Source organism: Vidua chalybeata, chromosome 3 (assembly GCF_026979565.1).
Source record: "Vidua chalybeata isolate OUT-0048 chromosome 3, bVidCha1 merged haplotype, whole genome shotgun sequence".
NCBI classification, from domain to species: Eukaryota; Metazoa; Chordata; class Aves; order Passeriformes; family Viduidae; genus Vidua; species Vidua chalybeata.
The window spans coordinates 49,457,839-49,475,994 of NC_071532.1; the positions used below are offsets into that span (position 1 = coordinate 49,457,839).

Sequence of the window (18,156 nt, forward strand, 5' to 3'; positions counted from 1 at the left end):
GGAACAGCTTTTCAGGGATTATCAAACATCCTGTCATGCTACCCCTTGAGCAAGCCAAGACTAAAGCTTTCCTTTTCCCCTCCAAAACAATCCCAATGATTCATGCATGGCTACTGCAATGCTATAAGGTGCTGTAAATAAGGGAGTATATAAATGCTATCAAGACCTAGGTAACAATTAATGATGGCTCTTCAGGTTAGAAAAACAGCATAATTCTGGCTAGAGTTACAATATAGTTCAATCAACTTTCAGAAGTTAGAAATGGGAAATAAAGAATTTCTGTTTCTCAAGCCCTAAAAATAATTCAGCATTGAAAGAAATCAGAGGAAACATATAAAAAAGAGGAAATACTTGTATTTCCCAACCTCCCGATTACCACAGAACTTTGTGGCAGCCAAACATATAAAAGTTGTTCAGAAAGCCACCAATTTGGCTTCACATAATCCTTAATTCTCTCACCACCATACTCAGTACACTGCCCATCAGTAGTCACGTTAGGTAGCCTTCACTACTCACTTGAACTGTGTTATACATACACAGGCACAGGTGACATAAGATATTGAGCACACCTATTTGACACCTACTAAAGGTTTGACCTGAAAAAAGTACCCCACTACATTAAAAAAATTAAATCATACATTGGCAACATAATCTGCAATTCTATTTTATGGTATTCAGCATTTTAATCTTAATTGGTAAAATATTCTAAAACTTCCAAATTCCTTTTACGTCAGCTAAACTCCCTTGCATGATTTCAGAATTAAACCTACTTTTCACTCACATTTACAGAACAGGTGAGAGATGTAGTACTGATGAACTAAAAGATCTACTTTAAAGATATGACAATGTATCTAAGATAACACTATTGCAAATCTATCATTTTGCTGACTGCCCCTAAAAATAAGCTGGCAATAATGCTGCATGCAGATGACAGTCCATTAAAAACAAACAAAAATCAGAGGGGGCCTTACCTAGCTGTTTTTCTCGCTCTTCTCTCCGTTCTCTGGCAAGCCGTTGCCTGTCATCAACCTTTAGTACTGTTGGATGATCTACAAATGGAGAAAGAGGAGTATTAGCCACATAGCATAAAATCAAATACTACCAAATCCAAACTTATAGGAAAATGGCTGTTAATTCGAATTATTCTGTCAAAATAGATAATGTTTTCAGAAATCTATCTTATTTTTAAAAACCCAGAAAACGGATAATTAGAATGCATTCCTATTTTTTAAGATGTAAAATACTTCCAAATAATAGACTAAGATGTGACTGCAAGTACCCAGCAAGACTACTGCTTGTAAAAGCCAAGGAAGAAGCTTTATTTTGTTTCCAAGCCTAAAAAAACTTGACTGCTAGAGAGCATTTTGAAAAAATACTGTTTATTATTCCATAATGTCTCTCCAAAATGCATCCACAGGAAAGGTTATTATAATAAAGCAAGAATCAGCACCCAAGCAAAACAGACTGAATCAAAACAATGATCTGGCTGAGTAGTTCTAAAGTAGTTCTGGCTGTGCCTCTGAAAAAAGCATGATATTGATTTCAAAAGATGTTTGTGTGCACATGTGTTAAAAACTCTGGCAAACATATTAAAGGCAGTCCACACAAGCATAGACTGGTATAACACGAGTCAAGTAAGATGAGAGCTTTAACTATTCTTGTAGACTGAAATTTATCTACGTGAGTACTTCACAACTATCTGCAACTGGCTTCTTGGATCACAGCAGTAAGACTGAGAATAATATGAAGGATCTGTGTCAGAGCCCAGGTCTGACTTTAAAAATTCAGGTTTGGTTGGAAAACATCACTTGCTCAATGATGATTCTGGAAGACAACAAAGTGCTGAACAGTTAGCATTCAACTTCCAGTCTCAGCAATGGAGCTGTTCCAGACAAAGGGAACAAAATCCAAGTTAGCAATTCATCTCAGCATGCTGCCAAAACTAATTTCCTACTCAGCTGGCTCTGTTAAACCTGGAAAGCTCTTAATAAATGGGTTTTTTTTAGTAGCACTGACAAAAATCTGCTTTGCATAAGAACAAAGTAAACAAAAAGCCCACAGAAAAATCAACAAGTTCTGGGTATAAATAAATGGTCTGATTTATCTTGGTATTGAGGGGAACTCAGTTTTTAAGTTTTTTAAGACAAAGACCTATTCAAATACTGTTACCATGAAAGTGCACAAGACAACAGAGCCTTTTCACTATTCAGTGTTAATACACATGTAAGCAACTTGTAAAAACATGTAGAGTCAGCCTACTTGTGTATGGGATGCACACCTATGAAAAAAGTTTTAGCAAACAATACAATGGGTCATAAAACTGAGGTTAAAGATATTTGCAAAATAAGTCCCTGAAGTGAGGCTATGCTAGATTAATTTTGAATAGTTATTTGAATTAGATTTAAAAAAAAAAAAAAAACCATAATAATGTGCATTTCATCCTCTAACAGAAGTTTCTGTATAAGCATGACAGGATTTCTTGGGTGAACCAGTTCACCAACAGCTAAGTACACTTTAATTACTCTTGAACTCTAATCAGTGAAAAACTATTATCTCAACAACTGTCAGACTAGAGCCCCAATTAAGAGTGTTAATAGCAGTGCAAAGTAACAGCTGCAAGGAGAAAACCCATTGCACAGTTGGCAGGGAGAACCTTCAAAGACAAAAGCACCAGTGAAAGGTGCAACAAGTGAAAAAGTCAGCAGCAAAGACAAAGGTAATTCATCACCCAATTGCAGGTCAAAACTTCAATGATGGCTGACTAGCCCACAGTGCTGCTATTTATGACACTTTGCTCAGTCATGGCATGGCAGAGATTTGCCCACTGCATGGTGTACATCTGCATTTGGATGATGTTCAGCAGTGTGCTGACTCACACGCAGTCCCTTTAGCATGCAGACACAGGTCAAAAGGGTAATAATATTCCTTCTCCCTGGTGACAGGCACACAAGGTTCACAAAACATGAATTTCTGTGGCATGAGTAATTAGGGCTTGTGGAATAATACACATTTTCCCTGGAAAACAAGGATTCCCTTCAATGGATGTCAGCAAAGTCAATGTAACTTTGAGTTGACAGAAAATGATGAGGCACTGGGGAAAAATGTAGAAACCTGCTTCTTTCAGAATATCCTTCCAGTTGGAGTTTTTTTTCCCTTTCTTGAGAAGAGAGATGTCCCTATCAAAGAGAGGCAACAATTCTTCAAAGAGGCAGCAGAGTTACATGGACAGGCAAACTGAAAAAGCCTCCCTTAAGACTTCCAAATTATAAGCAATGAAGGAATAAAATAAATTTTTAAAGTTGCCCTCTGCCACTCTGTTTGAAGATATCCAATTATTTTTTCCATATCACATACCTGATAGTGTTCACACAAGAACAGTCCCTCTCCCAACACCCCAGGATGTTAGAACAATCCTAAAGAATTCACATTAAGTTGCAGGCTATGCACAGTGTGTGTCTTCAGTAACAAGTGATTTTGCATACATTTGGGATCACAAAGAGCTAAATCAATATTAGGACAAAGATGAGGGTAACACCCTTGTAGCAGACCATCATTGCATTTGGTCTGCTAGAAGCTGGAGCACATATTATCAGTGCAAGGCTTACACTAATAATTAAAATGTCTTCTTTAAGTTTTCAAAATTATCCTTCATAGTTTGGCTACAACCTCAAACTCCAACATTTGCATTCTGAATCCACATGTTCCGTTGGCGCCCCCAGTGCCGAGCATCAATGGTTTCAAACTGTGGCAAAACAAGCGAGCTCACTGGGACTGCTCCCCATTTTATTTCTCATGTCACTATTCATTAAAAACCCACCAGGCAAATACCTGGGGGATTGGCATTTCTTCTTATTTGGTAGGAATACCAGGACAAACAAAATATTTTGTACTCTCTTTTGCTCATATTCCTCATCAGACCGTAAGCTTTAAGTTACTGTGAAAGGAAATGGGAAACATGTCAGCTGCAACGAATCCTGCAAGAATTTCTCATTTCTTAGAGAAATAATTGCCAATTGGGCATATGCAAAGCCTAAGAGACAACACTCCAGGAAGACAGGAAGACCCACATGCTGCTTTGGAAGTTGCAGTCTGGTTATGCTGCAGTATGTGGGAACTCACACTCAACAATCTATTTCCCTTCACTTATGTAACAGGCACAGAAATAAGCATTTGTATGATAGGGATGTTGGGAGACTAAATAAGCCATAGCTCTGCAATCTGAAGCCAATTTCTCTTCAATAGGAGAACTTAATTTTGTACCTGATGCTGGAAATTAAGCCTCTAAATTACATATGAAAACAGTATATGTTCATATTTTTAGAACATTTAGTGTGTGTTCAAAATTCATTTTAATAGGTAATTTTGAAAGCTTAGAAGCTGTGAACAGTATTTTGCAGAAATTCAGCATGGAAACATCAATAGGTTTTTATCCTTAATGAGAGTAACAACAGCAAAAAACAATTTTTACAAATCTTCTGTAGAACTAAGGCTCGACAAACTCCTAAGCAAAATTTATACTAGTAGAAATTAAGTTCCTAAATTATCAATTGTCATACATACTTTGTAAATATAACCAGTTTTTGTGGCTCATACTATCAGTTCCACTCTGCCTTCCCTCATTCCAGCCCCAAGAATTTTGGATTCCATCTACACACCAGCATAGATGAAGGGAACATTGGAATAGATAGGATCCCCTCCTGAGAAATGAAAACTGGATTAAACTATTGTAGAATAAAGCAAGTATTGAATGCTGTCCACCACAAAGAGCTGTGGAAAGAGTGTCTTTGTTTTCTCCTCCTTTTCCCACTGCCTATGTGATTGAATCAGAGCAGCCGTGATCCCTGTGCTTTGTGCAGGACCCAGCGTGCCTGGCAGAGCATTCCAGGTGTGATCTGAAAGCAGACAGCACTGGGATTCCTTCCCTCTGGGGACACAGGCCAATGCATCCCGTTTGGGGATAGAGAAGAGTCTGTCAGTACAAAACATCCACTGAGCTGCCAAGCTGTCAAGGAGCTGAAAGGGGGATGTTACAGTGGGCCTAGCCCTCAGCACCACAAGCATCTCTGCTTCCCCAGGCATCAAAACAAAATCACTATTAACTGCATAGTTAAATATTGGGTACCTGAATTGCAACACAAGCAGAATTTAGATATCGAAGTCCTCTTCTGGATCTTGGTCTAAGCATGCAGGTGGAACAGACCCATGACACCAAGGACTATACTAAGCTTTTTAGCACATACATTTTCGGCTGCGTAAGCAAACAGTGAACTAAATCCACACAATGTACCCATGAGGTATGGTGAAGTAATGAGAAACATCTGCCCACAGCATAGAGCATGTTACAAAATACGGTATGCCTTGTGGTAAGTGAGGAAATGCCTGAACAGAGGCACATTCTTAAAATCTGCAAATCTTTGCCTACAGCACAAAATTCTCATTCAAGCACAAATGCAAATACAGTGGCTTCTGTTGTCTTTTTTCACTTCCCAACTCTCATTCCCTAAGCTATTCTATAATATAAGTAAATTTTTCCAGTTTTGCTTCTTTGCAAATCATCACATATTCCAACCTATCTAAACATGAACAGTCACCAATACCAGTTTTGTCTGAAACAGTAAGTGAGGTAGAAAAGCAACAAACTTTAGAAGTTCCTGTGACAACAGCTGTTTTCCATGCACCATTGAGGCAAACAGCCTTAAAACACAGAGCATGTGGAATGGTGTACCTGGTTTATTTCCAGTGTTGCTTTGTCCTGAAGTAATTTTCTTATCTTGTGTTTCAGAACCTTCAGTTGCTAAAATAAGGAAGAAAAGAAGGTATCAATTAACTATTTTACTTGGTAATAGGTCACTCACCTTATTACATTGAAATTTAAATATTGCTGGATTCCCTTTAAAATCAGACTGTTCCAAGATTTCACCTTAATGCCATTCTACATAATTTTGCATAGAAGAAGGCTACACAGAAAGCATTTAAGCCACAATACAAGTTCCCAATTCAAGCTGAGGGAAGAGCCATGAGAAGATTTCATTTTAACAATGTGTTTTAATAAGACTTATAAGATGACTTGCAGATCCCAGGTTTCTAAAGGTATGGTACAAGATACTGGTAAAAACTTCTTTACAAATTGCATATCCATAATGCAGGACTGAAGAGAGGACTATTAATTATCTGAATGAAATCTAACTGAGGAGGTATTCCCATTATTTGAAACAGACTTTTGATCGGGCCCTATCAGCCTAGAACAAGATCTAATTCTGGAGCTCTGAATGCCCTTTCAACAACCCTTTATAAAGAAAAAAAAAACCAGAAGATTCATTACTATTATTAAAATCAAAACCATATCCTTAGCTGAGCATCTATCTGTAACTGAAAAAACAGCCAAGAAATTAGATGCCATGATTTTTTCATCTTACTACTCATCTTTGTATCCAGCAGTTCCACTATAGGAGTGTTGGAGTCCAGAACACACCAATCTGGGAATAGCCTAAAGGCAGACTGTAAGAATTCTAAGAAGCCTTCCAAAAACAGCTTGAAAGTATTTGCAAGCAAGGATAAAAAGACAGTTATAAATAAAGTTTAGGGGATGAAAGACACCAATTCATTTGAACAAAAATATTACTAGAAATGAAAGTTGGAAAAAAAACCCTGATTACTCCGGATTTAAAAGCTAAACAGGCATTACTGTATTAGATCCACTTTAGAAAACATAATTAAAACAAATTTTCCTCAGAAGTCTCCAATTCATGCAATTCATGACATGCAATTTCTTATGCATGTCAGCTTTAACAATACACACTCAGCACTTAGTACCTCAGTGAGTTCATTCCCATCATGGCCTCATGACCTTTGTTTCCTTGCTTACCTCCTTCCACAGGCATGTTTCACGATTAACACAGAGGGTAAAAGGTAGCAGGAAGAACCTTCATGTTACATGTACTGTACCTTTTTTGCAGGGGGAAGGTGGAGGAGGGAAATAGAAAAATACTGTTATCAAATGTTTCATTTTCAACAGCAACGTTTTGCCAAGAACAATGTTCAAAAAATCAGTCTCACCAAAAAAATGTGTGAAAACTTAATTGTGCAAGACTCTTCTTGATGCCTGTATTAAGTCTCTTGCAGTCAATATAAATAATCACTGTTCAACTTAATAAATACTGATTCCAAATGACAGTAAGAACGGTAGCACCTTAAAGGCAGCCCAACACAAAATTTTAGTATTTGCCATTTTAAAGGCCTCATATAAAAGATTAGTGTGACCTATGGGTAGATGGACTGATTTTTGGCAAGATAATTTGAGCACCACTGAACTCTTGCACCACCAGGCTTGAAAGGATCTACCTTTATGAAAATACATACCTGGTGCTGGAACAAGTCCAGAGAAAGCCAAGAGAGTTGGTGCAGTGTCCAGAACACAAGTGCTATGCGGAGCAGGGGAGGGAGCTGGAGGTGTTTAACTTGGAGAAAGGGAGGCTCAGGGGGAATCACAGCACTCTCTATAACTGCCTGAAAGGAGCTTGTATCCAGGTGGAGGTCAGCTGCTTCTCACAGAACAAGAAGAAACACCACAAGGACGAAACGGCCTCAAGTTGCACAAGTGAAGTTTTAGACTGGATATTAGGAAACAATTCTTCCCAAAAGAGTAGTCAGGCATTGGAACAGGCTGCCCAGGGAAGTGGTGGAATCACTATCTCTGAAAGTGTTCAAAAACTTGGGGATGTGGCACCCAGGGCTATGGTTTAGTGGTGAACATGGCAGTGTTAGTTTAACAGTCGGATATCATTTTAGAGGTCTTTTCCAACCTTAACATTTCTGTGATTCTAAACTCTCTATATCTTATCTCCTGCTCAAAGTTAAGGTACTAGTAAAATAAGCTTTTCTCCTGCATGAATCAACTATTTAGAACATTCCCAGAAAAAGTCCCTCTAGTTACATCACAATTCCCTTCAGCCTGGCCTAGGGCATTATATAGAAGAAGAAACTGTCATAAAATAGTAAAAATACTGTTTCTAAGAGCTAGTGAGTACACTGATGTTCTAATAGTGTCAGCACAAATTTCTTTGCATCTTTCATACTGAGTATGTGCGTTATTTGCTTCAAACATTGCACCACGGGATTATGCAACACTCCATTAACTTCAAAACTGTGGTTTAAATGACAGCCAGAAAATACACTTGCAAAAAAGCCTAGGTACACAAAGTAATACTTTTTCCCCCATATCTCCTTGTCTAACATTTCCTTGGAATATTTTTTGACATGGTTTGAATACACATTCATATGACCACTCATATGACAAGCGATGAAAAGAACAGATGGCACACCATGAATTTTAACGATGCTGGATATCAAATAAGAATTGGCACAAGTATTTAGCAACCAGTGTAGGTGTGCTCCCACATAAAATACCTCTTGCTCTAGGATACAAACAGATTAATCAGACAACTAAACATCTAAAATCCACACCTAAATATTGACAACACCAGTTTCTATACCTAACAGATGCCAGAAGAGATATCATTTTACTATGTAATATTTGCTCTGCTGTTTATCTTGAACCACTACCTTTACATAAGGGAATAAAAGCTGCATAAAGAAGAGTTACAGATGGATATTTTTCTGTGAAGCACAGCTGTCTCTCTCAGCTCTGCCATATTACTATATGGCACAGCACCAAACAGAAAGCTGTACCTCAGCTTCTCTGTGTGGAAAGAGGGGAAAAATAGTGGCAGGAGAAAGGCAAGAAAAGAGATATGTATTTCTGAATAATATGCATTTGTAAATGCTGAGCTTTCAAATAACACCAGTTGCAGCACAGAATTCAACATATATACCAGGGGCAGAGCTGAAAGAGATCCATAAGGATGACAAGTGCTAGGGAAGACCTCTTCAGGCTCAGCTTTTAGCTTTGCTTTGAACCAAGACAAGTACAAAACTGGCAGATTGCTGCTAAAAGAACAGTTTTGTAATGGAAATGAAATCTATTTAGAAATCTCTGATCAGTTTCAATATATCTATGTGTTCCCAATCAGGCAGGTTGAATCAATACTTCTATTGATTACCAGGATAAGTACAAGCTCTAGAAGGACTGACAAGCAATTTCATAGGATGTCAGCTCACCCCATGTCTCATACAGCCATTATAATTACTGTAAATTCCTAGAGCAGTTGATAATCTCTGTACCAAGTACCAGTACCAAAGTTTATTTCCCAAAATGGAAAAAAAACCACTTTATGATAGCCAGAACTACTTTGAAAGAGCTGTTCCATGATCAGCATCTGTCAGATAAAAATGCCTTTAATAACCTTACAGTCTAAGGTGTTCCTCTTGAACTAACAAAACCAGTTATCTCCAGCTTGTCCAAAGGAGGCCTGTGTGAGCAGAAGTAGGAACTGTTAGCAGTGGGAAGCAAAACAAGTACAAAGAGAAAGTTTATATTAAAAATATTCAAAGTCAAGGAAAAGGCTCGTAAAATACTGAGAAAGGAGGAAAACTGTAAGCTTTTAGTGCTCCTTTACATGTCAGGTAAGAAATATGGTCACAGAAATCTGGCCTGGAAGACAAGGCAAAATAGTCAAGGGGAATAGAATTCAAGAGAATTAGAACCTCTGGGAGGATGTGCTGGAAAGCAGAAAGAACATTCACCCAGACCCTGGAAAAAACACTGAATGTCAAACATTGAGAGGCAAAGCATCACACTGGCATTCTGACAGGCTTTTTTAAAAACACAAGAGCTGTGCAGAAACTTGTTTTTCAGACTGGCACATCATGAACATGTTTGCATGGTGTGAACCAGCTATTCCCAGTGAGGTGAATGGCAAACCAAACGCCCCACAGCAAGCCTGAGGAGCTGGAAAGAAGATGCTTAAGCTCTGTTCCATGGAAGAAGGGAATCAGCCACAAGACAGAGGCAGTTCTATTTCCAGAAGGTCTCTACCCCCAGAAGTGTAAGCCTCAAGAGATTAAATGCAGTGTGAAGGGGCACTTGGGGACCACAAGCAAGAAGTGCTGCTGAGACCTGTGTCAAGGTCAGAGTGCGCAGAGCAGCCCGCACCAGAACTGCATCCTAGCATGGGTCTGGAAAGAGGAGCTGCACAAGGGCTGCACAGCTGTGGATGAGAGCACAAGGACAGGAGAGCCCCAGGCCTGCAGACAGCCATGACAGTGCAGGTACACCTCTGTACAGGGTGCTCTGAGCACCAAGGGGGAAAGACCACCCTCCAGTTTCCTGTTCTATTTCTACAAGCAAGAGAGAAGTTACTGAGAAGCAGCCATGAGAAAAAAAGAAACAGCTAAATCAGAGGAGGAGGGATTACAGGGAAAAAAGAAGACAATCTAGCTATTCTGTACCTGTCACTTGTCATCTAATCCCCCTGGTATGACTGAACAGCTACTTTTTTTAGCTGTCAGAGTGTGCCGGGGGTGTGTGAGATAGGGAAGGCTTCAGAAATGACAGCTGGAACAAACTCATACCTCAGTAAAAAAGTGCTTCCAATACATAGCACAGGAAATTCAGCATTAAACTGGGAAACTTAAAACAGAGCTAACTGGGAACTGATATATTCTTTACTCCTTAGCACCTAATCCTGCTACCTCCAACTACTTCCTTATGAACACTGCTCAAAAAAAAAAAATTCTGAATAAAACTCCCACTCTTAAATTCACTTGCTTATTTATATAGCATGTCACACCTGACATGCACAATGTAAAAAATGCATAGTTTGAATTACCCAGAACTAAGCAGAGAACAGAGTATTCTAAGTTTGTATAAGTAATAATAAAGAATTGGTGCTAGTCTAGACAGTTTTGTCTAGACACTGGGAAGAGTGGCTAGCTAGCATGTCAGCAAGTCAGAGGTATTGCTGTAGTAGGTAGAGTGTGTTGAAAGTGCAGACATAGGTCAGAGCTGACAGAATTTATTAGAACTTATTATTTATTAATTCAGAAACACATTAAGACCAAAATCCTGAGTAGCTGGCTCAGAATAAACATCTGAGCATTCAGCAACTGGCTGTTCTGTTCTAAGGCAACATCACTGAGCTTTAAGACTAAAGAGTTTCTTTATAGCAAAACTGGGTTGTTTATTGTACAAGCAAATTCCTGTGAACCATGATCCAGGGGCTGAATACATGGGAAAGCAGAGTTCAACACAAATTAAAGCTTTTCCACTACTTGTGACTTTTGCCTCTTCTTACATCCATAGTTTATGAATAAGACATGCAAAAACTACTCTCCATATTTACAGTAAAAATATATTTTACAAGTCTTTAGACTTTCACATTCTTTGTGTTATCAATAGTATCTATATATATTTAGATAAACAATATACTACATAATATTTTAATGCAATTTATTGTTTTAGAGTTAAGTAATGTGCTCATTCCATACTTGCACCCCATGCTTATTTCTTACTTGTATTTTAAAATTGTAAGCTTGGGAACAAAGGACAGCAATCTTTCCAAAGATAAATAGGTCTCAAAGCTCTATGGCTGGCCAAAAATTACCAAGATGCATGCAGTACAGCTGATAGATAAAAAGGTAAAAAAAAAAACCCAAGCATCTGGATGTTTAATATTAAAATCTTTAGAGTAAGTCAGGACAAAATTGTGATCTGCTCTCTTCTTTAGAGTTGTTGGAGAGGATATGTTGTAAAGAATCCCATTTAAAAACTCACTTGTTAGATGTTAGTTTTCAAAATCCACTTGTCAATACTGACTCTGAAATTTCCCCTCAAGAAGAGAGGGGGGTGAGTGTTGGCCTGGAAACCTGTTCCAGCACAGCTGGAGACAATATTTTCCAGCACTTCTGCACTGTACTGAACATTGGACAGACCAAATTTCTTATGCTGCTGCTTCTACCATCTGTGTCTGAGCTGAACGCTAAGTCAATGCTTACTCCTCGCTGTCACAGCATAAGCACACTGGAGCCCTAATCTTGTTCAGGGCCTGTTACACTTTTCATAAGATTATTACAAAACAGTGCCTTGAGTGAACCGAAATCGCACTGCCACCAGCACCGGCTTTGCTTCTGTAAACCCCTATGCACGCAAACATAACCATTACCAAAGTCAAACCCTTCTAAACAAGAAAGGAGAGAAATTCTCACCTTAAATTAACACATGCTACAATGTGACCCTGCTGAGAGGCTTGAAAATGGATTGGAGACCCAAATGCAACAGCTGGTACACAAAACCAAACCATCTCCTCTCATCACCAAAATCCATTTGTACAAACGGCACAGAAGAGCTGTGTTTAAGACATTTACTCTGACACTTAAACCATGCAGGAGCCCAGAAACTAAGCATTGGCATTTTATCAGTATAAAATGCTGATTCTCCCCTTCTGCAAAAACTTAAAACTTCCCTTCAGTACAGGAAGTAATAAATGGTACCTTGTGTGTTGCTGCTGGCTTCCAAAGTGCAAGCAGCCTGAGAGCAGTCAGCTCCTATCCACAGACCATTTTGAAGCAACCTTCGTCCTTTAAAGCCCTTGCTGCAGAGCCGTTCCTGTGTAGCAGATATGCTGCCCTGGTAGTTGGCAGATGCTCCCTGAGCAGTAGCTGAGGACAGGAACAAAAAGGCACACTAAGAAACCTTTGCTTACACTTACTATGGACAAGGAGCTTCCTGGCCCTTCTGGGAAGGTTCAGTGACCAGTTAAAGAGTCAGGCTCAGAGCAGCACTGGAGGTGAGCTCAGATCCTACTATTTTTTTAGAGAAACAGGATGGGAAACAAGGGAAATATCTCTGGAGATTGGAGGACTGTAGCACTTAGCAATAGGTTGCAGGAGGGACAAGGAGAGCACAGCATCAGCACGCCTTTTGTGGAAGCTTGCTCACAAGAGATGTAAGCTTTCTAGGCAATGGGGAAACCAAGCCACTGATGGTGCACTGACTGCCCTTCTTTCAGGTTTATCCTTTGGGGAAGGGCATACAGATAGGAATAGAACTGAAGCATCAGCTTGGAAACTTTACACATGTACTGTCCACATTCTATTCCACTCAAAAATCCCTAAGCCCTCTAGAATGCACTGAACACCAGGCTCAAAAGAGACACTAGAAAGATTTCTCTAACAGAGCTACCATTTCAGAAAAAAATAGAAACACATCAAAAACAACACTTTCAGGCTTCTTAATTTAAATTCTTCAGAAAACTCTTGGCAAGATGGGTAGGGCTATACCATCAAAATCTTTTTGTAACAAATTTTTGTTCTAATTAACAGCACTGATCTTGAAAATTATTTCAGGAGATTTTCATGGTTTTGCCAACTACTATAGCAGTGAGGCAGAAAGAATTGCAAGAATTCTGCAGAAGTCTTGGATCTAATGCACTCCAGCGTCTTAAAACTAAAATCTAGATTTCTGTTTTTAAACAACAGAGATATGTACCTAATTTTGGTTAGATGTCAATACTCAGATTCTCCTGTTAAGGGAAGTAGGTTGAAGTGATTTCTAAAGGAACTAAGGTGAAGCAAGAGTACTTCCAGACTATAGACCGGTTTGCTATTTTTAACACAGGTAATACAAGTCTTCACAACTTCAGATAAAAACTTTTTGAAATTTCCATCATTAGCAAATGGAAAATGCCTGTTTTTCTACAGTCTAAACAGCAGTACTTAAAAAGTACATTTGCAAGTTGGAGGTTTGAAAAATGACAGAATATCTGTTTCGTTTCTATTCACTGAAACATGAAAGCAAAGTTCATGCCTTATTTAAACATACCTATTAATTAAGTTTATATTAAAGTATTTTCAATTCTTAAAAGCTCAATGATTTAGTACATCTTTTTGTACTTCCAACAGTGTGGAACTTACCAGTCTGGTTTGCAAATATAAATAAATTATATGACACCAAGCTGCAGTGATCCTCTCAGTTCTTCTTGCTCTGGCACTTATCATAGAAGTCTACCATTAGAGTTGCCAAACAAAGCACTGTTACCAATGTTCCTCATCTCTAAAGTCCTGGCTGAGCAAAGCAGAGTGAAAACTCACCAGCATTAGTGTTTACTACTCATGGAATGGCATAAAAGTTGCCATTGTTTTCATCATATAGACTAGAGAGATAAACACAGCTATTTAGCACTCAACTGTAAAACATTAAAGCCAGAAGCATAAATACATTTATTTAGAAACAATCCACAGACATAAATCTGGATGGTGCAACTGGCTATAGGCAAAGTGTCAGCTTTCTTTTTTTTTTAAAGATTAAACATGCATAACTGCTCCATTGGGAGATGCGTATTTATAAAATATTACTTTTGGCTGACTATGTCCGCTTTAAAAGCACTGTATCCTAGAATATTAAATAATGTAGAAGATACCAAACCAAATGCCTTTGTAGGGAGAGTTATAATCTTTTAAGGATGATAAAAGAAACACAGTGTCTGTAACAGCATTTTTAAAAAAGTTGACACTCATACCCTCTGGATAATAATATTTCATTATCTCACTGCAATATAAAACAAGGATATTAACATGAAAGGATCCCAGGAAAAAAGGTTTTCTGCTGAAAAAGCCTGTGCTATGAAGCCAGTTCTGCAGCTGACCAGAAGGCTAGCAAGCTCACCCAAACACAGATGAGACACGTAAATGGAAGATTTTTAATTACACATCACCAAAATGAAAGCTGAAATGCCATTGCCTGGGGGCATGCAGGACAACCTCAGTTCCAGACAGCCAGCAATTTGTGCTGTGCAGCCTGTCTTAGGGCATGAGCTCTCTGAACACCAAAAGCAGGCAATGTGCAAGATGCAGTGATTTATTTGTGAGACTATTACACAAGGGCAAACACCTTCAGCCAAGGTGCAAGAGTACCAGCTGCTTCTCCTCCTCAGATTTCTCACTGCTGCAAGCAGCATTTGCTACCAGGATGTCAGAGAGATTCCCATACCCAGGACCAGTGTCAGTGTATTGCTGCAGTAGCTGCACATGGAAGGTCACCTCAGAGATTATGAAATGAAGCACCTGTACAATTTTATAGATGAAAAACTCTTCTGGACTTCAACCAGAGATCATTCTCCAAACTATGAGGTAATTCCTGTGAGTACTTCCAAGTCACAATGAAGCTTACACCTACTGCTGAGAAATGGAGAATCAGGCACAGACCAGCCTGCTTTCTATATTCGCACCGATTCTAAGGTGAGATTGCTTGAACTGCAGAAAGCAACTTGAGTATCCCATTATTTGATATCCTCGCTCAGAGGGCACAATGATCAAAGCATATGGCAGCCTGTGAGTATTAGTGAGATAGCAACTGCAGTAAAGTGAGCGTGGGCATGGAGAGAAGGGGAAAATGGATACTTTGCTATACATTGCTCCATTAAGCAATTTGATCTTGAGAAATAGTAATTTTTGAAAACAATGCAATCTCTTTGGTCTCAAAGACAAGAGGACGTAATCACTTCTCCCCACCAAAGTACAATAAAATGAAACATTCTTTTGATGCAAAACATATTTTTAATTTAAATGAGTGTGCTGCAAAACGAACAATATCTATTGATTAATTTAGGATACTCCGGCCAACATAGAGCTTTTCAGACAATATAGTGCTTTCTTCTTGCCACCCCACTGACATATAAAGTCACAACATCCCTGCTGAACTCAGTGCATACCCATGCTTTCCTCTATGCTTTCAACTCTTCTGACTTAGCTCCATGTGCACTGAAGTTCATAGTTACCATCCCAGTGACTTCACAGAGTAGGCCCATAACAGTGGTTCCTCTGCCACTACAGAATCACAGGATGAATCATAGAATGGTTTGGGTTGGAAGGGACCTTAAAGATCATCTAGTTCCAACCCGCCTACTAAGGACAGGAACACCGTCCACCAGCGATCAGGTTGCTCAAAGCCCCATCCAACCTGGCCTTGGACACTTCCAACAATGGGGCATCCACAACTTCCTGGGCCACCTGTTCCAGTGCTTTACCATCCTCATGGTGAAGAATTCCTTCATACATGGCAGCATACTGATCATTAAAAAGCAAGGCACTACTCTTTTTCTGTGTCACAGTAATTAATTCCTATCTACAGCAACCAAGTGTTTCTGTTGCCCTGTGGGACATCCCCACACACGCACAGCATTTTCAGATGCAGTCTCAGTGTGCCCTTTGTAAGAACAAACGTGTTACCTTCATCGACATCTGAATGCTGTGCCTTGCCCTTGCCAGGTGAGGTTTAGACCAAGGAAACAAATGAGGTTTTAGAACTGCATTTTTCCACAGGGAGGGAATTCAGATTTTTGCTTTAATAATGTCTCTCTGCTGCGTGTGCAGCTGCAGGCACACTCTAAAACTAGGGCACTTTAGCATTTTACACACACACACAAGAGCAGCTGCAAGAGGCATAAGACACTTAACAAATGAAGTGATATGAACTTCTTAAGCATAAGAAAGTTCAAAAATAGAACTGTTCTCCTTCAAAGCCTTCTTTCTTTGGTTACTCTGCACTGCCACCTTACACAACTATACAAGTGAGGCTACAACACAACTCTCCCAGTGCATTACTTTTAGAATACATTTAACATCTCCCTGACCTTCTGGGTACCTCCAATCACTTTCTTTCTACAGAGCTTCAGCCAATAGTACAGCATCTCTCACTGGATTCCAGGTTACTAGCCAGCCACACAAATTACAATTCCCTCACTACTCATCCCCATTAAAAGACATCTACAATAAAGCTTAAGAGAAATCCATTATCCAAGATTTCCCCTCCTCTGCTTTCAATTAAACTCAGAATCACTGTATCTCTGCTGAACTAAGTGAAGTCCTGGCCTTCATCCTATAATGCTTTAAAGCATCTTCAGTTTCATCCTTTTGCGTCTAGGAAGAATCTTCTTCCTAGGAGTTGCAAGAGTAACTTTGTTCAATTACCTCATTTGGGAGAGAATAAATGAGCACTCATCACAATAAGACAACCAGGACAATTTCAACCCAGCCTATTGATTTAGTGGCTATTTTCCTCTTATAGTCAGCCATAATAGAAGTACATTTGCACAAACAGACAAGTAGTTTTAGACTACATGAAACATTGAAAGTGTTTCATGCCCATTGTGGTTTAGTTTCACAGGACAACTCCCAAGAAACTGCTCTGCACAAGCCCTGACAACTGCCTTTGGTGAGATCTTATCAAACCTTGCACCAGAGAATGAGTAAAAATAAAGATGCTCAAAACACAAGAAGAGAGGAGGGGCGGGGGGAAAGAAGTATTATTTAATGCTAACAGTCTAAGGCACTTAGTACTCCATGCAAAGGAACATGGGGTAAAATTTTATAGCTATAATTGGCCATAGAAGCTGCAGAGTTTTCTGAAAGATTCAGATTCTAAATAAAATAATGAAGTAGCACAATCTTTTTTTACTAAGAAAACGTTCATTGCCACATGGGTTTCATCTCCTGACTCGGCACCCTGAACTGAATGTGGGAGAACTGTGTCAACACCAGAGTCTGCCGCAGGAGCTTGACTTGGCTGAAAAGGCAAGTTAAGCATTACACTGAGACAGCTGCAATGGTCCTGGTACCTAATTATCTTCACACAACAACACTTTAGGCCACTTAGATGTATGCCTGGCACATTTGCTGGGATTTCTCTTCCAGACAGATAAATTCTAGACTACAAGTCAGCGGGATCAACACAAGCAACACAGGCAATCATTTCACTGCTGCAGGTTTTTTTTCTTGGGCAAAGCTCCCTGCAGCTCAAATTTTGCGGAGATGTTCAGTCTTCCTTCCAGCCTCAGGAAAATAAAACATGAATAATGCCAGCAAATTGCTACAGCAACAACCACTTCTCAACTTAAGACAGCAGGAAGATTCACAGAAGCTAGGCTTTGTTTATACAGCCTACTCTGTACAGACAATTATTTCCGAAACAGTTAGAACTACAAAGGCTCCATGCTGTTATTTAGCAGTTGAGCTCCTGGATGCACACGTTCAAGCCATTACTCTAATTCAGAGTACTCTTGCCTGAGGAAAACAGGCAGTTTTCTGGTAGCTTGCCTCTGCCTCGCTGAAGGGATGCTGTAACTACTTAGAGCAAGTGCAACATTCCATTTGCTGCTTCTTCTCCTGTTCTTTTTATATACAAGATCTATGCTGTGACTGCCAGCCAAATAAAATGAGTATTCAGTGTGACGCAAAATGCATGTACACAGAAACAGTGAAGGA

The 18,156-nt window shown here is 39.3% G+C and overlaps 1 protein-coding gene across 6 annotated transcripts in view; it reads right to left on the minus strand.

Annotated features, from left to right (window-relative positions):
* The window catches only part of MAP7 (microtubule associated protein 7), a 108,996-nt gene that overhangs the window by 41,607 nt on the left and 49,233 nt on the right, over window positions 1-18,156 (minus strand). For 4 of the 6 annotated variants that reach the window (XM_053936980.1, XM_053936978.1, XM_053936979.1 and 1 more), the window contains exons 2-4: window positions 12,388-12,555; window positions 5,726-5,794; window positions 972-1,049 (exon numbers count right to left, since the gene is read on the minus strand). In XM_053936980.1, the coding sequence (XP_053792955.1) occupies window positions 972-1,049; window positions 5,726-5,794; window positions 12,388-12,555 (315 nt within the window). The remainder of the gene's footprint in view (window positions 1-971; window positions 1,050-5,725; window positions 5,795-12,387; window positions 12,556-18,156) is intronic. The other 2 variants (XM_053936983.1, XM_053936982.1) reach the window with 1 other exon arrangement.